This window comes from Rattus norvegicus, chromosome 10 (assembly GCF_036323735.1).
Source record: "Rattus norvegicus strain BN/NHsdMcwi chromosome 10, GRCr8, whole genome shotgun sequence".
Lineage (NCBI taxonomy): Eukaryota > Metazoa > Chordata > Mammalia > Rodentia > Muridae > Rattus > Rattus norvegicus.
In genome coordinates, this window is record NC_086028.1 from 41,902,209 (window position 1) to 41,930,000 (window position 27,792).

At 45.7% G+C, this 27,792-nt stretch overlaps 1 protein-coding gene across 2 annotated transcripts in view; it reads left to right on the forward strand.

The window, feature by feature from the left end:
* Positions 1-27,792, forward strand: part of Gria1 (glutamate ionotropic receptor AMPA type subunit 1) — a 319,566-nt gene that overhangs the window by 191,669 nt on the left and 100,105 nt on the right. For both annotated transcript variants that reach the window (XM_063269677.1, NM_031608.2), the window contains exons 6-8: positions 11,760-11,921; positions 14,892-15,059; positions 22,767-22,871. In XM_063269677.1, the coding sequence (XP_063125747.1) occupies positions 11,760-11,921; positions 14,892-15,059; positions 22,767-22,871 (435 nt within the window). The remainder of the gene's footprint in view (positions 1-11,759; positions 11,922-14,891; positions 15,060-22,766; positions 22,872-27,792) is intronic.

The window sequence follows — 27,792 nt, forward strand, 5'->3', positions numbered from 1 at the left end:
CTAGAAGAAGCTGAGAAAGGGATGGTGGGCTCTGGCACATGCTGTCTTTATGAGGATCTTCAGATCCAGGGCAGCCAGCCATGTATTCAATATGGCTACCACTGACTACAGAGGCATTTAGAGTCGGAAGTTTTGTCCATACAGAAGCTAGTTTATACCCCCAGCTTAGTTTCCTCAGCCTGAGAAGAAACTGTTCTTCAGTCTCTTGCTCACCCACACTGAGGGATCTGTAGGGTCCTTCTGTAAGCCCTAGCTCACCCACTCTCCTTCCCTTAGCACCATATGGGTCACATTTGCCTCAGAAGCATCTGTTGAAGGAGGCAGGTGGTACAAGCACTGATGAAAAGGATAGTTCTCCTATTGGAAAGACTTGGGTTTGATTTCTGGCTTGTACTTATCAGCTGACTGGCATTAGTCAAATTCCTTATACTCTCTGAGCTTCTGTTGCATATGTCTAAAAAAAAATAAGAATATTAACTACCTCCTCCAGTAATACTATGAGAATTAAACAAGATGATGATTAGGAAGTGCTTAGATTAAGTAATACATGACCCCAAATGGGCACTTAATGAGTGTAGGTAATCACCACCATAATTACCATTATCACTGCTGCCGCCATCACCACCATCATCATCATCATCATCACCATCACTAGTATTCCTATCTGCCGACGAGACTCCATCTTGAGGTCCCTCGGGCCCCTCCTACATCAAACTTCATATCCTAGTTATATGCTGCCGTAGCCCCAGGTACCTTTCACTTACCTTAATTGAGATTAGGAAAGCCATGCATATCTGCATGATGCCTTCTTTGCTGTTACTCTAGCATGCATGAGGGCAGCACTTGGCCTATTTCATCTACTGCTGACTTCCCGGGGCCCTGAAGAACGAGCTGCAAAGAGTGAGTTTCTTTGAAAAGTTACTGAAGGAAGGCAGGAAGGAGTGAAGAGGTGAAGGGTTGAGCTGGTTCCTCGCGAACATTCGCGCTCATGCCTCACCTACGTACAAACAACATTTTGTGTCTGATAAAATAAACAGAGAAGAGCTGGAGAACGGCTCAGTGATTAAAGCCTTGTGTTAGAACTAGAGTTTGGATCCCCAGAAACAGTGTGAGTGTAAATAGATGCGGCAGCCTCGGAAGATGGAGCTGGGATCCCGTGAGCAAGCAGGCTGCTAAGACAAGCATGTCCAAGAGCTCTGGGTTTGATTGAGAGACCCTGCCTTAACCTATAAGGTGGAGCAGCAATAAGATTTCTTCCTGCTATGATCCTCAGGTCTTCACTTGCACGTCCTTCTACCTGTTCACGCACCCACATACATGTGAGCCTGTGAGCCCACCAACATGCAAACATGTAACATTAAAAAAACATTTCTGCAGAAAGGGCAGGAATGTGAATCTAGTTATGAATACATGAGTGATGGGTTGATGGTGGGCAGGTCTTCTCACCCACTCCCTGGGAAGGGCCTGCCTTTCCCCATGACTTTCTCCTTTGCTCCGTGACTAAGTGAAGTCCACTCTTTTGTTCCCTGGAATGGCGCTGCCTACCTCTAGGCTGACCCTGACTACCTCAGGGCTCTGGTAGTCTTCATAACCTCTGCCAACAGGGCACGGCCTGCGTTCTGCTTTCCCTGCTCAGTTCTGGCTCTAGGGCAATGTGTGCTGTCCTTTCACACACCCACCTTGAACAACTGGAAATGCTTGTGACTGGCTCTTTGGTGTGTGTACTTTCAACCCAGATTTCTACTGTGCTCTAGTTCTTTCTCCCAGGATGTGATTCTGACAACTGACTAAGCCATATGGAGTTGTTATGTCCCTTGCCTGGTACTGCTGGGCTCATGAAGGAAGCCCTATGAAGTACACACCTTCTCTACTCTGGCCCACAAGCATCCTAATCTTGTCCTGCAAATAGATCAGATAATGTTAAGAGGCGAGGGGACAATGTCTATGACAGTTACACAGACCTACAGAAATCATCTGAGACATAAGAATATGACATCAGAGGAGAGGAACTTGGAAACTCCAGGATATCCAGGCAAGATCAAGACGAGGCAGCCACCACACACCAGCATGGGAGAAAAAACTGTGCCCTCTACCTAGTTTCAAGAACCCGAGAGAGCTGGGACTGAAGATCCCTAAGAACTCTTGTCTAGCCAGTCCTTCGCTTTACAAAAGGGACACTCCTGCTTAGAGAAGCCACCTAAAAGTCCCTCAAAAGATGGGCTGGGACTGCAACCTGGAGTCCCCAGTGTTATTTGATACATAGTTCTTCTCAGTAGGTTTCAAATTTACCATTTCTTTATATTTCCATCCATTTTACACCATGCATTCAGTGCATACTTTCTATATGAAGGTTTGTAAATGAATAAATCATCATTTTACAAAAATATGTTTTTCTAGAAGTCCTACCTGGCTTTCTCTGCATAGGAATGTTGAGATTATATAGGAAGATATTGGTTGAGGTCCACCCAGTAATTCTAGATGTAAGAAGTCACCTTGTGCCAAGTGAGTTCAAAAGGTTGAACTTACTCTGAAGTTTGTTAGGTCAAGAGTCAGCTACAACCCCAGTCAGGGCAGGAGTAAGATGATGGCACTCTCTGGAAGACAGAACAATCTCAGACCATGTAGGGCACCTCCAAGCCTTGCATCGCCTCAGGCTGGGGACCTTCTATCACAAACTGTCAGCAGTTTATCCTACATCTCAGGACTGAAAAACATCTGCTGATCTTGAGTAACCTTTATATTATTTCATTTGTGGTGGACATGTGCAGGATCAGCCTGCTTTTGAGTCTGCAGATATCCAAATATGCATAGAGGTCTCTTCCTCCCTGACTTCAAACAGCACCAAACAAGTCAACACTAGTGCTTTGTTCCAACGTGGATGGCATGTCTATTAGCTGATTTTTGTACAACTACGACATTCTGTTGACTGAAACCGTGGAAGCTTGTGTGTTACCAGAGATTATATGGGATAAGGGTGCCTTAAAGGATTGTCTTGTTAAAGTGGCTAAAATGGGGAAATGTGAAGATGTTTATGCAAAGACATGGATGTTTGAGGACACAATCAAGTCGTCAGCTGAAGAGTATTTCACAGATTCCTTTTTATCAATATCATTAGCATACACCTGTGTGATCATAGAATTGTAGACAGAGCCAAAAGCACCCTCAGGAGAGAAGTCAGCTGGCCCAGAAGTCTCCACACTTCGGGGGTTGAAGTTCTGCTTTTAGATGGAATCTTGTGGAGAAGCCTACTGTGTCAAAGATTAAAAGCAAGGCTGTCTTGGCATTCATAGGAGTCAGAGGTGGGCCTCTGTCTTCTTTTCCTTCCCCTAATATAGCATGGTGACCACTGACCAACATACCATGGTAACCCAGCCTGTATCTGGGACATATCTTGAAGGGTTATTGATCTGACAGGTGTCAATAATTACAATTACGTGCATGTAAAGGTTAAGACATACCCTAGAAAAAAGAGTTCATGACCTTCAAAGACAGGGCAAGAAATTAAATGAGTATCCCTAAAACTCCCTTCCTGACACTTTTATCTCTGACCTGGGTCACAATAAAATAGGTACACAGAAAAGTCAATCAAAAGACCCCTTTAGTCCTTGAGACAAAGGCAAGAGGCCAGGCAGTAACAGAATTGATGCTGAATTGAGGAAGTCAAGAACAGAAAGAGAGTTCTGTTTCCTCACTTCTCTGCATGTTCTTAACATACCACCTGTAGTCATTTGAATAGATTTGCCCGCCCACCCCTAGACTCATGTGTATGAATGCTTGGCCCATGGGAGTGGCACAATTAGGAGATGTGGCCTTGTTGGAGAAAATGTGGGGGTAGGCTTTGAGATCTCTATGCTCAAGCTCCGCTCAGTATGGAAAGAGAGCCTCCTCCTTCTGGCAGCCTTCAGAAGACATAGACTCCTCTTGGCTGCCTTAGGATCAAGATATAGAACTCTTGGCTCCTCCAGCACCATGTCTGCCCTCACACTGCCATGCTTCCCACCAGGATGATAATGGACTGAAACCCTGAACCTGTAAGTCAGCTCCAACTAAATGTCGTCCTTGTAAGAGTTGCCTTGGTCATGGTGTCTCTTCGCATCAATAAAACCCTAAGACACCACCCTGCACTAGGCACTGTTTGCAGAGCCTGTGGAACTGTGGTCTTTGCCTTTGAGGAGCTCAGAACCTCTGATAACAAATAAACATAGAAATAAAGGGCCAAGAAGCTAATGCTCCACTTGGCAGCATACATCAGAGGCACTGAAGTTAAGCAGCCTCATCCTGGTCTCTGAGAGACCTCCTCCCTCATGGCAAGCTGAAGCTTCCTGTCCCAACACAGACGCCTACACAGGATGGGAGATGAATAAACAGGAAGGTAGGTGGCTAGAAGCCAAGCCCAAGAGTCACCTTACCCTCTCCCTCTCTCTCTCTAGCCACACTAGTTTGAAAGAAGCCAACCCCCTAGGTTTTCTCATTCCCAGTTTGCAAGTGTTAACAAAAGGACCTGCTTCTGGATGTGGCTACAAGGTTTAAATGTGATCATCTAAGCACTGACCTCATGGAAACGCCTGCTACCTTGTTTGGTTCAGGCTGATTCATAGAGAAAAAAATGCAATGGCTGCTATTATCAATTTAACAAAAGTCAGTCTCTCCTGAAATCTGACTGTTCATCTGTCTTGCTTGGCAGAGCCGTAGAGAACAAATTTCCCACCTCTTCCCCATGACAACCCTCCCAAGAGTCGAGCACATCCTTCGCCTACCCTCTCAGTCTTCCATTATGTTTCAGGCTAATCCTCTCTGCTCTTGCCAACCCTTCCTAATAGAAGGAGACTTCAAACTGTTACAGTCCTGTGACTGCTCTCCTCACAGAGCTGTCATCTGAGATATTTCCCTGACAATTTGGGGGAAACTTGACACGTTCAACCTGTGCCATTCAGAGTATAAAGTACAAGTTGGTCTTTTTATTTGGTCTGATCTTACCTCCTCTTGATGTCAAGGGGCTGGGATGGAAGGGCCTTTCCCCATGAGCTGGTGCTGGTTTAATAAGCCTTCATCTTGATACTAAACCTGAGCATTTTAGAATGTCCCCTCTCCTTTCTATTGGATGTGATGCAAGCTCAGACAGGATGGTAAGGGCCAAACAGCAGGTGGATGACCCTCTTTTAGGGATCGCAGCATAAAGGAAAATGTACTTTGAAGGCTAAGCCTGACAGCCTGAAAGTACTGTGCTATCGCTGGGGAAAAGCCTTAGTCAGTAAAGCGTTTGCCTCACAAGCTTAAGAATCTGAGTTCAATCCCCAGAATTTACACTAAAAAGTCAGGTAGCACTGTGACTAGAATCACAAAACTTGCTACACTCACAGCCTGGTCCTCTACCAAGGGCTGTCCCTCAGGCCCTGGGCATGGATGAAGGATGGAGGGGTCATTTACAGGCTCCAGATAAATCAGTATTTAAGATATATCTGCACAGCAACCAGAGATGGTCATGTCCAGGAGAAACCCAACAATCATGCTTACTGTTAAAGGCTGCTCTGGCCAGACAACATTTGTTCTGGGATCCTAACTGTCCATTGTTATGGGAGAGGCTTTGGTCCTCTTTTATTGTGGTAATGGATCCACCCTCCTAAATCTAAAGTCCTGTGTTCCCCATGAGCTGGCAGTATGACACGTTGGTAAAGAAGTCAAATTGTGTGTGGTTAGGGAGTTCACAGAGGTTCTGAATCAGGTCACAGCAGAAACCGAGGTGAATCCTTTCAGTGTCTTATGCAAATGAACTACTGGAACTACTGTCCGGTTGTCTCTCAGACCACACATAGGATTAAGCTGGATGACATAAACAAAACATTAAAATGGCTTGGGAGAGGAACCAGGAAAGACTTGTAATATGCCCCAGGATAACTCTTGGCTGCTTGCTTAATTTTCATTTTTCTACAGCAGTAACCCTACAGTCCCCAAAAGGTGGTTTAGATCAAGTTAGATCATGTACAAGAAGTGGTTATTTTGCCTACTACCATCGTTTTATTAGTCTTATGAGCTGTGCTTCAGGACTATGCTGGAGTCCACTGCTGACCCTCAGCCCCAGGCTAAGAGATGGCAGAGTAAGAGGAGCTCTTGGACCAGACTAGCATGTGATTCGTCAAATGCTACCACCTCCCCATCACCCAATCCTGTGCCTTCACTAACCCCTTCTCCCAGGAACTAACAATGATAGCCAACCAGAGAGTGCAGCGGCTTTATTCAAGGTTTGTTGTTATTTTCTAATGCATTTAAAGGGTAAAAGTTTATGACAGAAGTGTCTAAAATATAAGAAGCAAAATCCTGGGGTTGGGGATTTAGCTCAGTGGTAGAGCACTTGCCTAGCAGGCACAAGGCCCTGGGTTCGGTCCCCAGCTCCGAAAAAAAGAAAAAAAAAAGAAGAAGAAGCAAAATCCTGCATTTTCTTTCTTTCCCTATCCCCGATACTGGGGTCCAAACCAATCTCAAGTTTCTTAGAAGTATGAAGTTACACCTTCCCCATATTCAGTTATTCTGGCTGTTTCTTTCACACATTTACACACCACACCTGCTGCACCTCTTTGTTCTTGCCTCATCAACCCATTGCCACCTATGGCTCATTGGCTATGAGATGGAGTATTTCAGATCACCCCTCAAACTTACCCAGCCTCTTCTTAATGCCTGGCGTTATGCTATTTTTGTTTAATTCTTCTGATAATTATCTTCATGGTTTTAATATATTTAACTTTGAGTCTTGACTCATTGGCATTAACATTTTGCCAAAACCAGAATCTCCTGCTCCCTTCCTGGAGCTGCGGATTGACAGTCCTTAGGGGTAGCTATTCTACAAGCACCCTCATGTACACCAGGTAGTCCACGTGTCCCTCAGATTAAGAAGCATCCTTAAGCCTGCACTTCTTTAGCCATGGCCTCTGCCTCTGGATAAAGATACGAGGCAGTACATTCTTCCCATCTTGCTTGCTCATCGATCATGGGCAGCCACTTACATATAGAAAGAGCTACTGAAAAAGCACACAGAGACAGGATGATGTGACTGCCCCAGGAGTACCTTCTTCCCAAAGTCCCACATGGCCCAGGCTGGAGTGGACTTCTTACGAAGCCAAAGACTTCTTAATCCTCCTACATCTACCTTCTGAATAATGCTCTTACAGGCATGTGTCACCAAAACACTTTAGATAACAGTCACTCTTCAAAGAGAAACACCTGGCTCCAGGACTCAGGGGACAGTTAAAGGGTAGAAGATCTAACTTGGGGTGACAAGTACTTGAAAAAGCAAATACCTGTAGCCTTTGTCATTCTTTTTTCAACAGCAATGGTGTTTAGAGCAATGGAATCAGCAAGTGGGGGTACATTCTCAAATATGCAGCATGGCTTGAAGAAAATCATGACAGTGAAGTTTAATAGCTGAAACTTTTAAAGTGTTGTAATTAACAACATGGCGTCCTTAAACACATTAGATAACGGTATAAATAAGATAGATAAAGAAAATGCACAAATAACCAAATAGTACCCTCATGGGTTTTTAATAAAATAGAAAAGGAAATTGGAAAATGATTTAATTAAGCCTATTTAGTAGACATACTGGGGAAATAGAGTTAGCTGGATCTCACAATTTCCTAGCAGGCAAAGAGTGAGTGCCTTTATTTCCCTTCTTAATCAAGACCACACTTCTCTACTGACCAAGTCTATGCTCTTGCATTATGGAGAAATCAAGCCTGGTGACTATGAGTCTCTTTTGTGATTAGGACATCCTAGGGGTCAGTGTTATAATTCCCAGCATGCAATCTTGCACTGGAGGGGAGACGTCAGCTCTTGAATGTACATTGACCCAAGTGGCTTCCTGGTTATAGTTCTTGTGGTGACTGTCACAAAGGGAAGTGTGTATCTGTTCTTTTTCTGGGTTATGATTGTGGGGTTGGAAAGTCCCATCAGCTTGATTATGTGTGACCCAGGATTGGCTCTAGTAACATTGTCATCAGGCTTGCTGGTGACAAAACTGAGCTGTGCTTCTGTTTGAACAAATCACCATTCCACTTGGCCTTCATTATGCTGGGGAGGGAAGGTCAGTGGGGATGCCTCGGGGCTTGTTACAGATTGCGAGTGACAGGATCTGACCATGGGAGATAATTTTCATTTCATTCTCTCAATCGTTATTTTGCGAACAAGATGTTCTTTTTAAAAGTCTCTGAAGAGTAGGGAAAAATCTCCCAAGTGTGTGCTGGCTTTTAACCAGTGGCAAGACGGCTGTACCCTTACATTGTATATCGCCACCAAATGCAATTTGAGTAGCAGAGCCAAATCCTGACTTTAAGAACAGCTGGCTGGTACCGTTGCACAAGCCAGTTACCTCTGTGTCACTCTGAACTGTGGCTTTGGTACAAGTTAATCTCAACTGATTAAAATCACTCACTGGCAGCTGTTGTCTGCTGGTCATGTTTCCCCTGGCTAATTGGCACACCTGCTTGAGGGACAATCTCTAGCTTTATTCATTCTCATGGCAAGAAAGGATTGAGCATCTGCCCTGGGCTGGGCACGTATGGAGAGGCTAGGTGCTAGGACCCATCAGTTACCAGATGGAAATTGAAACTGTCCCCACCTTCATTCAGTAGTTGGCCTGTCAACGAGAAGAGAGAGGACAAAAAGAACAATGAGGAAAGATGCTTTCAGTGGTGACAGGTGCTCCAGAGAAGCAGTAGGTACGACACTGAAATGAGCCAGACTGAGTGTTGGAGGAAACCCAAATGGGGTTCTCCTGGAAGCAGAGCCCAAAACAAGACTTGAGGAAGAAGCAAGAGCTATGTGCCAATCCTGGAAACACAGTAGGGATGCACAGTAAAGAAGAGAAGGGATACACTGAGACACATTCCTAGGAAGTCCCACCCCTCACTTCATCTCTGGATGTCAGCATAGAACATTCCACCACCTTAGGCACCAGCAGAGGATGGCATCTACTAACTCCGCAGCTGTCAGTGGCATAGAGATGTCCCTGGGCATGTGAGCCCAGCATGCCTGGCCTCCTCTGCATGCAGGTGGGGTGGCAGGTGTTTGTAGTTAGTATAGAGTGTGGAATAGAAGTGTGTAATGGGGAGTGGAAAGAAAAAGGGCCAACAGTGTCTGCTGCAGGGAAGGAACTGGTTCTTCGGATGAGGAGACAGGAGTGAGTTCTCCAGAGAGATGCTACACTAGCTAGGATCCCGACCATGGAAAAGGGTCAAGAATTGAAATGGCATTCCTAGACAGGAAGCAAGGGCAAAGGCTGAGTGGGACTGAACTGAGACTGAACCTGCCTGTAAAATAGAGTTCAAAGGAGTCACAGACTGTCACAGGCACTGTTAGAAATGGGAAGTCTTGGAATTAGTAAGTCCATTCTTTCAGGAATTGTTGTAGACAAGCCCTGAGGTCCTAAGGTAGAGCCAGGTCCAGTACATGGACCTCTATTGTCAGCTCTGGGTTTCCCTGTTGCAAGCCCACTTCCTCAGCTCTTTCTTCTAGTCTGTTTCTGTTATCTCAGTGGGCTCTTTCCCTAAGCCATGGAGCCAAACACGCACGCATTTTTACAATCCCTACTCAACATCCTGCAGCGCAGTATGGATAAAATAAAGAAGTAAATTAACACAAGCTGTGTGTGACCCAGCTTGCACCCCTTTCTGACCTCAACTCCTACCAGAAATCTTTCTCACGACTGCTTTCCAGTTACATCAGCCTCTTTGCTGTTTCTGGAACATTCCAAGCAGCCTCTTACCCCTAGGCCTTTGTTCAGTGTGCCTCACCTATGTATCCCATAATTCACACATGGGACTCCATTTTACTTCTGCCAATGAGACCACACAGGAAGGTCATCTGAACTATCTATCTCCCCATCCACCAACCCACTTTACCTCTCCTCATAGATGAATGGCTACTACAGAGCACACACAGCTACAGCTACAGAGCATTGTATGGTACATTTTCTTGTCTACAGTATGATTTCCCCTACTGGAATGCAAGGCCCACAAGGGAGGGAACTTATCCACTCTACATTCTCAAAATAGTGTGTTTGGTGATGAGTTTTTTGTGGGTAGAAATGAGTGAATTATTTAACAAATCTTAGCTCTGGTCCCTTCCCTGTCACTAACTTGGTGAGCAACTTTATGGGCACTGACCCTCCCTTTCTGTCTTAGTTTCTGTGTGTGGCAAACAAAATAAGCTGTACCTTATAAAGAAGTGAAATGAGGCCACAGACATGAAAGTTCTGTTCATTGTTGAATTTATTATATAAATGCAAGGCTTTCTTTTAAGTTCAAGGCTTTCTGACTTTGGGTGAGTTTTGATGAATTGGAAGGAAATTCCATTTGCAATCAAAAATCATTCATGGATGTCAGAGGTAGCCAGGCCTCCTCCGGGAGAACAAGTCCAGTTCATTGTACATAAAAGAGCACAGTGAGAGGTGAAGGCCCCCATCAGAAGCCAGCCCCTTTCACAGACTTGCTGGTGACCTTGCGAAGCTAGCAGGTACTTGTTCCCAGCACACTTCAGATGTCTCCTCTCTCCAAAGGTAAAGCAGGGTGGTGACCAGGGATAACCTTCCTTCAAGATTTTTCCCTTTGCTTCTTAAGAGCCTTGAGGAAAGGAGAGGTGGAAGGGAAGAGATGGGAGGGAAGGAGGGCAGAAAAAATTCAGTCAAGGTACAGTATATGAGAGGAGAGAGAGCGAGAGAGCAAGGGAGAGAGAGAGACAGACAGAGAGAGGGGGAAGGAGGGAGTGAGGGAGAGAGAGAGGGAGAGAGAGAGAGAGAGAGAGAGAGAGAGAGAGAGAGAGAGAGAGAGAGAGAGAAATCTGGACCATTGAGATAACTCAGAAGAAAAGGAATTTGTCACACTAGCCCAGAACCCAAGTTCAATCACCAGACCCTACATAGATGTGGAAAAAGAGAGTAATCTCTACATAGTTGTTTTCTGACCTACACACACACACACACACACACACACACACACACACACACACAGCCAAGCACACACATCCTGTACGTGTTTTCCAGACACAACAGGGTAGTCACACATATGGACTCATATTTATTGTGACAGCATACATAACCCCTGTGCAAGTTTAAGCCAGAGAAAACCCCAGTGTGAAGATGGGAGGAAGGCATGAATTCCTTCCCTAGCCCAAGAAGTTTTTGACAATTTATAGGTGTTGGGAGGGTTGGTGCCCCTGGAGAAAATGCCCCTGGTAGGTTGATCATGCTTCGGGAGTTGGCTCCACACCCAAGTATATGCATAGAACAAATTGAACACCGTGGGTTAAAACATAAAAAGGAGGACACAAAGTTAAGTGGGTAGGGAAGAGTTGACCCAGGAGGACCTGCAGGAGGGGTCAGGACGATCAAAACAAACTGTATGAAATTCTAAAAGAAATAATAATAATGTTTTAAATCCCAACCATTCACTGATTGTCAGTCTGGTGACACGGTGTCTATTGCATGCTCTCTTCAACCTTCTGACTCCATTATGTAAGCAAATGAGCAAAGTAACTTGGTCCAAGGAAGTGTAAGCCAGCCCCTACATTCCAGACTTACACTTGACATCTTGGCCTCTATGCCAACATTGTGGAAGAAAATCTATGAGAAGGGAATTTGAAGGGGGCAGCACCCTTCTGTCTACAGCCTGCATTGCTCTGTGGAGCAGAAGAGGAAGCATCGGTAGTGCACTGTGGTGACAGAGACCTACCCAGACGATGTGTTTTGACTCTCCCCTTTCATTCCTCCACAGGGCTTCATGGACATTGACTTAAATAAGTTCAAGGAGAGCGGAGCCAATGTGACAGGTTTCCAGCTGGTGAACTACACAGACACGATCCCAGCCAGAATCATGCAGCAATGGAGGACAAGTGACTCCCGAGACCATACCAGGGTGGACTGGAAGAGGCCAAAGGTGTGAAAATGGAGACCCCATCCCACCTCCCTCTTTTCTTCCTTAACTGTCTCCTGAACAGCAGAACACATTAGCCTTCAGAAACGAAATGCGTCTCCTAATAAGCAAAAGCGTGAGGGCCAGACATCCCAATGTGACAGAGGTTGGCATATCAGTTTGTACCACTGATGCACATTCACCAAATATTCCCAAAGCCTTGTTCCGTTACACTTGGCATTTGATATCCGTTTTATAGTGCAAGAAGGCCCCATGGACTTCGGCCATGATGGCAGCATTCTACCCAGCATCCACTAGGTGATTTTTGTCAGTGGGACAAAATACAAGAACAAGTGGACTCTAAGAAGAAAGATCTATTTTGGCTCATGGTTTCACCGTGTGGCCAGCTGGCTCCATTGCTTTTCAGGCTGTGGCAAGGCAAGAACATCATGGTGGAAAGGCACTGCAGAGGGAAACTGCTCTTTTCAAGTCATCCAGGGAGTGGTGATTCCAGAAGGGGCCAGGGATAAGCTCCAGTCTGCAAAAGCGCATACTTCCTCCAGGGTCCTTAGGTTACAGTTGCCTTGGCTTTTCAAAGCTCAGCTCTAGGGACTATGCCTTCACTTTGAGGAATTTTCTTTGAGGAAGGAGAAGATACTCCAGACTCAAACCATAACACAAGTGGAGGATAGGAGAAGGGAAAGCACAGCTGTTGTTCTTAAGAACTCTTTTCCTGAGACTAAAGGATGGCTCAGTTTGTAAAGGGCTGGATCCTCTATTCCCGTGTAAAAAGCCAGGTGCAGGCGCACACACCTGAAACCCCAGTACTGGGAAGACAGAGGGATGAGGATCCCTGAGCTTGCTGGTGAGCCAGTCTGACCCAATTGTTGAGCTCCAGGTTCAGTGAGAAGCCCTGTCTCAAAATTAACATGGAGGAAAACAGAAGAGGATTCCTGATGTTGACCTCTGACCTCAACACACAAATATACAAAAGCATGAAGACATGAACATGTATACACACAGAGAGAGAGAGAGAGAGAGAGAGAGAGAGAGAGAGAGAGAGAATCCCTCTCTGTAGTCAGTAGCAAATCTTTCACTTACCCACTATTAGCCTCATGTGAGAAAAGTGCCTTTAGCTGCTCGCAAGGAAAGCCAGAAAATGTCACTTCTATTCTAAGTAGGGCCGCCATCTTTCTTTTCTCTCTGGTGGCACTAGCAATGAAAATTAATATCTCATGCATGCTGACCACCAGCCACAGCTCCCACCCTTCTGCCACCATCTTACCCAGAACAAGTGTCCCTCTCTTTATAGATGGAGTCTTTGTGAGTAGAGGACAGGATGACACTTGCTCCCCATATCTGTATCCCCAGAAGACTATCAGAGACGCCTGCCTGGAGATGTATAGCCGCTCTCCTCCTGGCTCTGCACTCAGCTTCTCCCAGCTCAATCCCACAGCCAAACCCTGTTTTGTTTGATATTTGATAATGTTTGTGGATGTGGAGAGCAGGCTACTGTCCTTCCAGGTCAGATGACGTAGCATGGCAGTGGCTACATGCAACACTGTGTTGAGGATTCTGAGGCCAAGCCTGGTGACCTCAGACTTGGGACCATTGGGGAATCCTTAGCCCATGTTTCTAGGCTGCTCGGTCTGTTTTATTTGTGGATTGCAGGCTATTAAGCCAAGGCACTTTTCATTCAACCAGTGATCAAATTGACTTACCTCTTTCTTCAAAACTAATTGCAGTATCTGATTAAACAAAAATGCTTTAAAACAAAGATTGACTCTGATGGAGGCTAACAAATTAGTTTATGACTGCCCAAATAATTTCCAAGTGTAATGTATTTTTTTCTTCTGAGAAAAATCAAAACAAGCTTTTAAAAAAAAGTGTTTGCTTGTAATGGTAGCACTTAAAATGTGGACACAGGAGGAATAGGAGTTCAATATCATCCTAGGCTACACAGAATGTTTCGAGCTAGCATGTCTTAAAAATATAAATTAGAAAGGACTGGGGATGTAACTCAGTCATTAAAGTGCTTGCTGTGCAAGCATAAGGATCTGTATTTGGATCCCCAGTCACCACAGAGAAAGTTAGGCATGGCAGCTTGTGCCTATAATCCAAGCCCCAGGCAATCAGAGACAGGAGGATGCACAGGGTTTGCTGGCCACACACTCTAGTCAGTTTGTTAGCTCCAGGCTCACTCAAGACTGTCTCAAAAATGAGATAAGGACCAATTGAGGAAGACCTCCAGCCTACACACACACACATACACACACACACACACACACACACACACACACACACACACACACACACACACACACACAAATAACAAGCCAGGAAATCAACTAAGAACTGGAAAAATAAACTCATCCTACAGCTGTGTCACATGACCTTAAGATAACATACTAGGGGGTAAGACTAATTTTGTCTCATTCATGTCTTACCCGCTCTTTGATCAAGCGAGAAAAACCCTTAAGCATTATCATTAATCCACAAGAGGGAATGTTTATAGAATATGCGCTTTACCATGAAGTAAGCTACACATGGAGATAATTAAGAGCTGGCACATCCTGGAATAGCCTTTACTGTTAGAAGAGGTGGGAGAGCAGGCAGTTCTCCTTGGCTCCCAGTTGTTGACTCTCTTACAAAGGAAGCCAACTTATTTTCCATGTATTTGGCCTGTGGATATGTCATATTTAATCTATGTATTTCTTCCCAATTAAACCAACATTTTTCAAATCACACCGAACTTTAAAATGCTAGCAGGTCTTTAAAGGTTACAGTTGGTCATGCTGAATTCACAGCTCTGGGGAGCTGATGTGCTGGACTGGTGAGCAGAGCTGTGAGAGGGGTGGACTGCCTATCTGTAAAAGCTCCTAGCCTCTGGCCCAACACATAACTCCCTCAGCAGGAAGCTCATTGCCAGTGCACAGCCCCCTACCCCACCTGTCAGCTCTCTCTGACACCTGCCTATTTGTCTTCCTTCCCCAGTACACTTCTGCTCTCACCTATGATGGTGTCAAGGTGATGGCTGAGGCCTTCCAGAGCCTGCGGAGGCAGAGGATTGACATATCCCGCCGGGGGAATGCTGGGGACTGTCTGGCTAACCCAGCTGTGCCCTGGGGTCAAGGGATCGACATCCAGAGAGCCCTGCAGCAGGTAAGTCTGGTGGAGCCTTCCTATCTCACTCTTGGGAGCCATATAGAATCATCAGCATCCAGTTAAAGCAATACGCACCACTCTAAAATGAAGCATGTGCCTGGAGTTTGGAGTAACCGCTATATTGTTTGTGTCGAATGTACGGAATTCAAGTCAAACGTGGGACAAAACAGACCATGAAAATGTGATGCCACTCCTTGTATTATCAGGAGTGTATTCTCAGCTTAGGTATTATACTGAAAACAGAAAGCCATTGATTTCCATGATCAGCAAGGTGGTTTGACATACGTATGCAGAGACGAGGCCAGGGATGCAGATGAAAAGGTAAGGTGCTTATCACAAGAGTAGGAGGACCAGAGTTTGGATCCCCAGCACCCACATGAATGATGGGAAGATGTGATTGCCTGCCTCTAATTCCAGCATGCCAGAGGCAGAGATGGGATCTCCATATGGGGCTGGTTAGCAAAACTAGCTGAACTCATGAGCTCTGTGTTCAAGTGAGAGGCCTTGCATCAGTATCCAAGGTAGAGAGTAACAGGAAGAGATCAGCCTCTGGCTTCTACACATAAATATATGCATATATGCCCACTCACAGATCTGCACACACACACACACACACACACACACACACACACACACACACCAAAAGCAAACTAAAAGAGAAAAGAAATGCTCTCGCTTGTCATTGAGCTGTGCACAGACCCCTAGACTTGTCTCCTTCATTCATTTCTTATTCCTACAAACTTCATGGCTCTGTTGCCCATCCCTCTGACATGACTTCTTTTTGTCTTAGCACCGCAGTCATCAATTTTGTTTGCATTTGAACTGTGAGAGAGCAGGAATAGAAAACCATGCCTAGCCCGATCAGTTGGCTATGCAGAATCCAGACTCCACAGTGGAGAGTATAAATATTAAATTACTAACATGTCTGCTGGGACTGCAAGGTGAGAGAGTGGTATAATGGGTGCACGTTTGACTCTCCTGCTTTAGAAGATTCCGGGGGCTTGCCCACTGCTTGAATCTTCTTGGAGGTCCTAGAAGTCTCTAGAAGTTTCTAGAACTACCACAAGCCCATTTTGTGATTCTCAATTTGCTAGCGCACAGCATTGCCTCTGGTGGGAAGGCAAAGAGATGGTGAGGAGAAAACTACACTGAGCCCAAAAGGAATGACAAAGCAAGATATTTTGGTGTAATTATCCTTCAGAACCCAACCCGCCTTCCCCAACCAATGGTATTCCCTGGGTGAGGCCAGCTCCACAATTAAGCCTACATTCAGCAGAAGGAATTGGGCTCCCAGGGGAGAAGAGAGACTTCTAAATGAGAGAGACATGAATGCAGAACGTACATCCCCATGTACAACCTGGAGAAAGAATAGAAAGTGCATCCTCAGCTGTGCTTCTTCTCTGAAGAAAAGCCCTCTGAGTTGGAGAACATGCAGTCATGTCCTCCAGACTGAAGTGAGACAGCAGGCCTTCCTACCACAGCAGGCATCACTAGGACCTCAGCTGTGTCTCTGCCCTCCCCTGTCTCTGTCCAGGGCAGCCCCCAAGTCACCAGACAGTTACAACAGACACCAGGCAGGTTCCAAAATGATTACCAAAACGGAAGTGACTGTTCCCAGCTTATTTAAAATGCTCTTCCTGACAGCAGTCGAGACAGATCTGTCTGCAGTGCATGAGTCTGGCCTTAGACAGGCCCAGGGACGAGCCCTTGGTCCCGCCACCTTTCAGCTCCTCTGCCTCTCCCACCTTAATGACATCCCTGAAAGCATATTCTGATGCCACCATGACAGGGATGAATCACAGGACGCAATGTGGAGTGACAGGCAGTGCTCTGAATGAGGAAGCAAGAAGACAGCCCCCATGTCTCTCTGAGCAATCGCAGAATATCCAGCCAGCTCTCTGGTAGACCTCCTTTTCATGAAAAGGAGGAGGCCAGGCAGACAGCACCCAAGCCTCAGCCGGCCACACAAACTCAAAGACCCAGTATTCAGAAGGCAGAGGCAGGGGAATTGCTAGTTTCTATTTAACATGAACTACATGGGAAATGCCAGGAGGAAAAAAAGTTCTAGAACTGCATTCATTTCCGGTATGGTCTCACTTATGTCTTTCCACTCGCCCTCTGCTTCTGCCCTAACAGGATTGGAGAGAGTTGGTTGCCATGGTAAAGGCTGATAGCTTACTGTTTGGGAGCAGAAATACATGTGTGCCTGCCTTCCATGGGTACTTCCCAAGAGCTGACTGTGCACTCCAGGGGGAAAGGGGGACAAAACACTGGGGACCATGAAAAAAGTCAAATCCAGCCCATGAGAGGCTCCTTTGGTCTTTTTGATGAACAAACAAACAAACCAATATGTTCTTTACCTAAGACCATCTGTCCAAAACAGACTCCTTTTCATTTCTGTGTTAATCACCTAGAATCAAGAGTTTATTGCCAGAAGAAACCTTGGAGATTACCAACCCACTTTACCCCTCACTTTATAGATGAGACGATGGACACAGAGTGGTCTGTGATGAGTCAATGGTCACACAACAGATTAACCACAAAGGCAGAGCTAAACCCTTCCCCTGGGCCCCTCCTTCCACGTATTAGGTCTGTCTTGTGACCCAGTAGATTCCTCTCTACAGTGTTGACCTCTGGAGCCTTCACTCCACCAAGACAACTGTCTAACCATTTGCTTCTAGATCCACTTCTTTAGATAGCCATACCACCAGAGGACAACTGCTACCAGAGCCTAGGTAAATCCTAGTGGCATCCAGTCTTTGGAACCCAGAGATCTGCTCTAGAGCTCCTGTGTCTGCAGCCTTTGGGTCACACAGTACAAAGGCCCAACCCCACTTTGGAGTCCAGTATGTGTCTGGTGACACATACAGAGGTTGTTCTGAAGCCCAGCAGAGGTGACCCAAAAGAGTGGCCCAGCCCAGTGCAGCACAGAGCTTTGGGCATTCTCTATACACCCCCTGAAATTCCCCAGCAAAGAGAAGCTGCCCCTGCCTGCCACCAGGAAAGCTGTTTAGGATTTTAATAAGCAGACCACCTGAAAGCCCACAGTGCTCCAAGAGGGGAACACCCTGTGCCTGCTTCTAACTGGAAAAAAAAAGAGACCCAAGTCGCACAAGTCAAGCTCTTAGTGTGTGGGAGGTCAGAGACCTTTAAGGATATGATGAAGGAAAAATCTCTGAGAGCTTTTTCCCAGAAAAGATGCATGGTTTACTATTTATATTCTGTATGACTAGGACTTGTGGAGATGTAGATGCTCCTAGGAGCCAAACCCAAGCCATCATATTCAGAAAGCTGACTCCCTCTTACTTCTAATTTGGTACATTGTCAAGTATACAGACGTGAAGGATGGACGGCACCTGAGATGGAGGGGTCAAGTAATGGGGAGGTGCACACTGAGGACTGAGCCACAGAGTGAGCTCTTGGACTTGTTGAGGACAGGATCAGAACGCACAGCCAGAGTGTGGACAACTACAAAGCTTTCTTCAGGAGTACAGCTGGGTTCATGCAACCTGGAGTATTTGAGAGATACTAGAAGTGAAGCACTTGCATAGCCCAGCATGCATGAGGCCTTGGTGCTATTCCAAGCACACATGATGCCTACAGAAAACTAGAGTGAGAACGCAGGCACACGAGGGGATGGCACACTTGACCTCTGCAGGAATGTTGAAGGAAAGGGCTGGGTTCGGATCCTAGTCCCATCCAGCACTGTCTGGACACATTGAATAATTCCTAGGACTAGTTCATCTGCTCAAGGGACTCAGAACTCTTCCTTTTTCTCCCTTTTCTCTTATATATATTGCATCTCCACTGCAATTTCCCCCTCCCTCCAATTCTCCCAGTCCCTCTCCCCACCTCACCTCTCCCTCAAATCTGCTCCTCCTTCATTTTCCTCCAGAAGAAGGCCAGCCTCCCAGGAATATCAACCAAACATGCCATATCAAGTTGCAATAAGACTAGGCGCATGCCTTCATATTAAGGCTGGATGAGGCAACCTAGCAAGAGGAAAGGGGTCCCAAAAGCAAACCAAAGAGTCACAGACAGCACCTGTTCCCACTGTTAGGAGTCTCATAAGAACACCAAGCAACACAACCATAACATATGTAAAGAGACCCATCCAGGTTCTCTGATTATGGGCTCAGTCCCTACGAGTCACTATGAGCCCACATTAGTTGATTCTGTAGGTCTTCTTGTGGTGTCCATGACTCCTTTGGCTCCTACAATCCTTCTCTGCCTTTTCCAAAGGGTTCCCTGAGCTCGGCCTAAGGTTTGGCTGTGTAGGCCTCTGCATCTGTTCCTGTAAGTTGCTGGATGAAGCATCTCTGATGAGTATGCTACACTCCAGTCTATTCTTCATTCCGGTTGGCCCATCCTACACGGTATATGTGAGGTATCTTCATCATCTTTCTCATCTGAATAGTATCCACATATGAACACTCACGGCCAACACAACATCGTAGATATTTCAGTTATTCGAGAAGGAAGCCCAGATACAGATTCAATGAGGAACCTACAGCTGTCCTTGGGTGACAACAAAATGTGTCTGGAAATGCCCAAGAGGTTGTGGCGGCAGCAGGCAGCCATCACATACCACACTGTGAATGTCTGTGTGGCCCACTACGGCTGAATGTGGCAATCTTAGAGAGGGGCCACTCGCTATCTGAGGTAATAAAACCAGCAGACATCAGGAACTCTGAATTTCAGGCCTGCCTCTGCTGCTCATTCTTCCCACCTAGCAGCAGAGTTCTGGCTTCCCCCTGCAAAGGGAAATCATAAAATCTAAGAATCATGCCTCATAGGATTCTTGCAAATGCAGATAAAGCTTCCTAAGTGCACAGTGCTTGGGAGGTGGTAGTGATACCGGGGCCATCCTTAGTAACTATAATAGCTGCGCACTTGCAAAGACAAAATTTTATCATAAAGTATCTAATCTTAAAATAAACTTAAGACATAATTAAGTCAAACAGATCCATCTAACACATGAGGAAACAGAGTCACATGAGATCATGCAATGTCTTCTAACCAAACACACTGATACGTGAGAACAGTGAGAAAGAGCAGGTACCCATTTGTATTGTTAGTGACAATTCTTTGGGTTCAGTTAGTCTACCATCCAGTAATCAAACATTTGTCCCACTGCCGTCTAAAGAAGTTACTTAAACTGAATCCTGACAACCAAGCTACCTGTCTTGAATCTCAAGCACTGGAAGAGCTGAGCATGGGCCACGATGTCGATGTTAGCTCCCTTTCTATTGCTGGGATAAAACAAAGCAGCTTATAGAAAGACAGAGCTTATTTGGACTTACATGTTCCATCATGGTGGGGAGGCATGGCAACATACACTCCCGGTGACATACTTCCTCTAGCAAAGTTGTAGTACCACCTGAACATCTACAAAAGGTGCCACCAACCTGAGACCAAGTATTCAAATACATAACCCTACGGAGGGCATTTCCCATTTAAACCACCACAGTGACCAAAGTGAGAAGAAGGTGAAGTCAGCGACTCCTTTCTAGTAGTCCTCATAGCAGGATCCATGTTTTGTTTTCTTTCTGCAAGGGAAGGATGGTTTGGACTTTTCCAGGAGCAGTGAAACTGCCAGCTTACAGATGACAAAGCAAAGAGCTTGTATAATTCGCTCAGTGTTTTGGGCCTGTCATGGCCTCCCTACTGAGACTTCAAACCAGAAAAGGATGAAAGGGTTGGCTTTAGAACAGGGACACACACACACACACACACACACACACACACACACACACACACACACAAAGAGTGGAGAGCTATCCTTCCTGACTTCACGTGAAAAATAAAACTCAGCATGACTTTTCTTCAAGCTATTGGAGGGGAAGAATACAAGCAGCTCTGGGCCCTGGGCAGAACCTCTGCTTGTAACAGCTGCAGACTCACCTTACCAGTCACAGGCAGGGTCAACATCAGGGTCTGTGACGTCATTTCCTGGACCCATCTTCAGCTGGAGGGATATTCATTCTCTACAGAGCAGCAGGCTTGGGTTCCCATATCGTCTATTTGACCTTTAATCTGAATTTTGAACTTAGAGGTACAAATCCTTGCAAATTCAGTCTGGCTCATTGAGAGAGAGACAATTCCCATGTTGTAAATTTTTGGATCTGATAGAAATGATGTTTCAGCCATCTGAGATGTCTATAAGGTCCTGCATGCTCTGGTTGGATGTGAGGTCTCTGTGAGTGTGTTCTCTTTCTACTGCACTTGTGCATTAACTGGGTCTCTCAAGGTAGACAAGGCAGGAACTTTGTAACCTGGAGATTGGAAGGGGTAAATCACTCAAGGTCACCTGGCTGGCAGTGGGGAAGCTCTTCAGATTTCGGGTATTTTATTCTCTGGACTCACAAAAGAATTAAAGAGCCTTTTCTCATCATATTCAAGGCATCCATCCTAAGGCTGGTTTCCAGTCTGCACTCCTCCTGGTTTATCAGTGGTAACACCTCAGTCCCTTAGCTTCTCCTTCTTCAGTTGCTCATCGGAGCAGGGAGGGTGTGGTTGGAGTGTTTGGCTAAGGATGTCCCACTAGCATGCCCTCTAGCTTATTGCTAATGCTTGCCTGAAGCAGTAAGAGAGAATGAACACAATTAGGTGAGGATGTACTCATGAAAAAGGGTGAAGTGCTCTAAACTTCAACATGTTCTTGGGGTCTGAAGTTTTGCTCAAAAACAAGAAAAAACCCTCTTGGCGTGGTAGTTGGTGTCTGGGCTGGGTATTTTCCAGGTTTTTGGTGTGTTACTCAAGAAGAAAACAAAGGCTCACCGACTATAAAGTAGCAAGAATATGTTACTCAAAGAAGAGTGTTAGCACAAGTCAGAAAGAGGTTCACTGTGAGCTGTCAGAGCACCACATGGGTGAGGGTGCTCTGAGTCTTCCTTTTATGGGGTTCAGTTAGGTTTCTAGGAGTGTGATTTTCACGGTTTACTTCGACGGACAGACTTAGATTAACCTGTCTTAGCACACTGTGCGTGTATCTTCTCATAATGCATTTGAGCTCAACCATATATTTGCACATCCAATTATACATGGGCATGAGAGAATACATAGAAGAGTCCACCTAAAACTTCACCTGACATCACAGTTTGATGCTCTGCACGTATATCCCAAAACTAATCTAGATAAGATTGGCCCACTTCCTCATTTCCAGGAGGTGTGTTGGAATAGAAACGGGACATTATGAAGGGGTTACTAGGGTAACCTGTTTCCAGGGCTTAACAGATGAATTTGCAGCTTGTTGAAGATGGGGGTCCTAGGTTGCCAACAGTTTGCTTGGTGCACCGTTCAGTGTATAAGATGGAGCCACAGTCTAATCAAGCAGACTTCCAAGCTAGGAAGCCATCCTGAATGCTTGCCTACCTCGGTGGCACACGCCTGTTATCCCATTATAAGAAATAGAGGTGGAGGACTGGAGTGGGGTGGAGTGGGCGATGGGTGGCTTTAGAAGTGCAAGGTCATGTTTGTCAGGTTCATATCGAGTTCAAGGCAAGATGGAGCTATTTAAGATACCACCTCTGAAAGCCAACACACACACACACACACACACACACACACACACACACCACCACCACCACCACCACCACCACTACCACCACCACCAACAACAACAACAACAACATCCACAGGGACAAACATGAAATGCAACTTGAGTTAGCAGCTTCACCGTTCAGAATTTGGCTCTGTTTTCAGGTGCGCTTCGAAGGTTTGACAGGAAATGTGCAGTTCAACGAGAAAGGGCGCCGGACCAATTACACCCTCCACGTGATCGAAATGAAACATGATGGAATCCGAAAGGTAAGCGCCACCTTAGCTGACGGGACTGAGCGGAGGCTCAGGCTGCTAATGAGGGTCCTAGATACCTGCGTTGCCTACAGCTTTGAAGACACTGAGGAAATTCGAGACTGACCACATAGGCCATTGAAATTTAAATTTTAATTAATTAAAACCTAAGAGTCAATTCTAGACTCCTCTAGTCTCAGCTCTGCCATCTGTCATCCGAGATTTGGAGAAAATCAGGTCCCTTCTCTGAGAATTGACTCCCTCTCTGTAATATGGGGATGCAACTCCCAGATTTTTTTTCTGAGAGTGTTTGAGAGCCTTAGGATAGGAAGACACTCTGAGCACACAGAGGGAGACCCCTGTGTACTCCCTTTGCCTGTGACCCAAACATTTGAGTGGCTGAGGCTGGAAGATTGTTGTAAGACTGAGACTAGCCAAGGATATAGAATAAGATTTGGTCTTGATATTTTGTAAGGACCTGAAAATATAAAGTAATAGATATGTACTACACAGTACTAGTTCTATTCCTAGGGCTTCTGGAGAATTCTGGGGTGCTTATGTATGAGGGTAACTACCTTCTGATTGTCCACACTTACTCACAACCATGTTCTCTTCTCAACAGAAGTCAGAGTGAACAACACACGTGCTTGTGTTTTTATGTAATATTAATATTCATACTGGACCTTTTAAAGATGAAATAGAGATCCTTTGGACTTACTTAAACTCTAAAACATAGTGTGATTTGGTCACTGTCAAGCTCTCCACCTTGACCTTTGACACTTCCTTCATGCCTCTCCAGACAATCGTGTTTCTTCCAGTTCTGTGAATACACGCGAACCACTGCCCTGGACTCTTCACATACCTAGGGAGGGTGGGCTCTCCGCCCTGCTGCTGTCTTTTGCTTGGCCGATACCTCCTCAGCCTTCAGCACTTAGAGCAGAGGGTATTCCTTGGAGACAGCATTCCTGGCTGCTTTCATTCTGTCTCTTGGCAGCCTCTGTGTCCCCTGCCCTCAGGCATCATCCTGTCTGCTTCCTTGTGGTGAGCCAGCAAGGAGATATTGTTGAAGGTTTTGAAGCTGGTGGAGGACTGTGGATCTTAGGGATCCTGGAACCGAAGCTTGAACTCTCTATTTACTCCTCTGGGATCTGGACAAGTCTTCCAAGTTCTCTGAGCCTTAGACAGAGCTCTTAATGATGCTGCTGACCCTGTGCGGGGTCATTGAATAATTCGAACATCTCAGGTGTTTGGAAGTTCTAAATGTCACCCCTGGCACCTGGAAAGCTGGCACCTCAGACAAAGCACCCTCTGTGACTCTGAGGGTGTGCTACTATCCTCTCCCTGGCCATATAGGCCACTGAAATTTCAATTTTAATGAATTAAAATCTAAAAATTATCAAGTGCTACACAGCCATATGTGGCTCCTGGGGGTTGGGTCTTATAGGGCAGACACAGAGCATTGCTTCCATTGCAGAAAATTCTAGATAGCTCGAAGAATGCAGCATCCTTGGCTCTCTACCCCACTGTAAAGCCCACCTCTACTTTCTAGCCTAGCTCAGCTCATCAGAGATGTGAGACTTTTCTATAGTTGTCATATACATTGTTACAAACCATGACTTCAATCCACAAAAATATTTCACCTTATGATTCCACTCATGGATGGATTAAATAATCAAGGTGCTAGCAGGACCATATTCCTCACTGGTGGCTTATTCTCATTTGCCAACTTTTTTCTAGAGTCTGTCCATTACCTATACCACCATCTCTATCCACGGGCTCAGAAGCATCACATCTCCCTGTTCCACTGGCACAGCTGGAGAAGACACTACTTTAAAGAGTTTATTAGCTTAGATGGGTCCCACCCAGATGGTCCAGGAACCTCCTTCTCAGATATGTGTTCTTTTACTACGTAAGAGAACATGGTCAAACTTAATGCATGCAGTAGGCACATCTTGTGTGGGAGTATTATTCTACTCACAAGAATCTGGTTTTGTAGGCTTGATCCTTCTAATTACGACTGCTACAAAAAGTACTTACTTCTCCTCAAGAACTTAACTGTCCCAATTGTCCTCAACTTCCACATCTCTAAAATGGAAACACATACATTATACCTAGATTAGTTCAGGGGTGTGTCCAATAGCTGTGAAACATTTCTGATGCACACACTGGCATCTGGGCAGTCTGATGTGTCTTCCTCAGCTCTGTCAGGGCATGTGTATATCTAGTCTATCTTCCTTTCTCCTTGGGTAAACTGAGACAGAGACGCCCATTAGGCTGCCCAAGGACTCAGTGAGCAATAACTAAAGAGACACCCTGTTAGGAGCCCCTGACTCCCTAGCTCTTGTTTATCTGCAACTGCTGTCAAGCCTGAAAGGATCAAATTGACACAATCAGGACAGTGCTGGGGGACAAGGGCACACCAGGAGAATCCTGCTGCTCCTGGAAGGGACAACAGACTCATGACCTCCTCCCCCAACCATAGTGCTTTCAGACCCTCGGGAGAGCCGGGCTATGGCTCTTGCCTTACAGTGAAATGCGCATGCTGTGGGTGGATTATAAAGGACTGGAACAGTCGGTGTCTGCTCTTAAACAATAAGCAACCATGAACCTGGCTGACCGCACAATCCTCACAGTGAGTACTGTTACCACTCGCCAGTGGGGAAAGGTTGATACCTAGACAGCGCATAAAAGCTATGCCTTTGCACCATTAAAATATGGAGATTGTGCCTGGTCTGGTGGCACAGGCCTATGAACCCAGCATTGGGGAATATAAGGCAGGGTGATCAGGAGAAGTTTAAGATCAACAGGGGCTACATAACAAGAGACTAGGGAAGCTGTTGATGAGAATTATCCTCTCCCCAAGGACCATTCCAATTAAAGCCAGAATCCTGTCTACCATTAGCAGTGCATTGAGAGCATAGGGTAGTGTAAGAAGTAGATATGAGAATCAGAGATATGTTTAGTTATCATCCGGCTGTGTGTCATCCATCTGGTGGTTGCTTAGCCTACCTAAGTCTGCATCTTCAATTAAGTGAGAGGAATTTGGCTGCATAAACTCTAGTTCCTCTCAGCTCTGGTATTTGGATGACCCTTAAAAGACTCCATGTGGTAGAGTTTTTTACCAGTCTCTCTTCCCAGTCATGCCATCCATTTCCAGACTAGACTATGGTTTATTATAGAAGCAGAGTTAAGAACCTTTCTTATTCCTTAACCTGCCTTTGGTGTGACCTCGTCAATGATTACAGGACCTTTGCTGTGACTCTGATCCTTCCCATGACTCAGTCCATAGAAGACTCTGTCTTCTCTAGACCGTGGATTCATCAAGAACTTCCCAGAGCAAGCAGCTCACTGTAGGGATGAGCAGACATTACCACAAGCACTGTTTGGAGACCTACTTAAAAAACGCAGATTCCTACAGCAAGGAGATGAGCCAGTATCAGAGATAACTTCAAAGCTTTCTCCCCAGACTATTGGGTTTCCATATCCAGGGCTTTAAGGATAGGCAGTCCAGTAGTTAAGTATCTGCTTTTCTCTCTGTTAGCCATGTGACCTTGAACAAATCATGAGGCCTTCCTGATCCTGTTACATCATATCTGATGCAAGCCTGTAATCCCAGGGCTTTGAAGGCCGAGCCAAGAGAAGCATTGTCAGTTCAAGCATTGTCTTGCTATGTAATAAAACCCTGACTTAAAAAGAAGGGAGAGAAGGAGGGAGGGAGAGAGGGGGAAAGGAGGGATGGAATGATAGAAGGAAAGAAGAAAGTTACCTTGAAGGACTGAATGACACCATACTTACCCTTCCAAAGGACAAGGTTGAGGAAAGCGACCTCTGGCATGCAAGTGCATTCAGCCCACATCCACTTGCTCATGTTTGAAACTCCTCTCTGTCAGCCACAGAAGCTTCACATCAGTTCTGCACCGCACTGCACAGGTGCATACAGCACCGATGGAGCAGCCCTCAAACCTGCAAGCAAATGTCTGTGCCTGGTTTTTTAATCACCAAGCTGTTTTCTAACTTACTTTCTAGTGTCTAAATCCTTTCTTAGAATGTGGTCTTAAACATTCTTTGTCTACAGGGATCTGCCTTTCAGAAAATCAATTCCTCTGAATCTCTGCCTCCAGGACTTTTACTCAATCAAATTCCAAGCAAATTAATACCTAAGCTTTTCAAGAGTGACCTTGTGATGGTTTCCGGGATGTCATAAGGCCCTACCTGCCCTTTGCAACAAAAGCTTTCTCTTCCTAGTTCAGGGCTTCTGGGAAACTCCAATCCCACCTGTATCCACCTGACTCAGGGCTAGCAAGCTCCCTAGGCATCCTGATGTGCTTTAATATCCAATTGAGGTGCTAAACTTCCATCCATCAAGCTTAGAGTTTCAGAGAACAGATTTGGCCCTGGCTCTAGTGATGTTCAGTCTTAAGAAGTTCCATTTATATGTATGACTTCAGGGTGGGCTTAGGGATCCTCTGAATAAAACATCCTGTCACGTTGTGATAGGATCACACAGTCTGATAGTGGCCACCCACAGGAGCATTACATGGTCATCAGGGGACCAGCAATAAGAATCAGTCCCCTTCGCCCATTGACTGTGTGGCAGGCTGCTTTGGTGCTTATTGATGGCATCTGACATCCTCCCCACTTTCAACTTGACTTCAGTCCCCCTTCCCTGGCCTGGGTTGGTTACTAAGGTCTAACTTCGCACATAACTGGGCAGGAAACAGCAGTCACCGGAATTCCTTCTGGCATCTCCACTATCTTCTCATTCTGGGAGAAGACATGGCTTTCAATCCCCTACGTCTCCTGGAAGTTTTAAGTCTTCGGCATCCAACTTTTCACACACAAACTGATATTATTCTAAGATCCGACTTCAATACAGCTGTTCCTCCATCTTCATTGGTCAGCCCAGGGCCCATGTCTCACCTTCCTTGCCCTGACC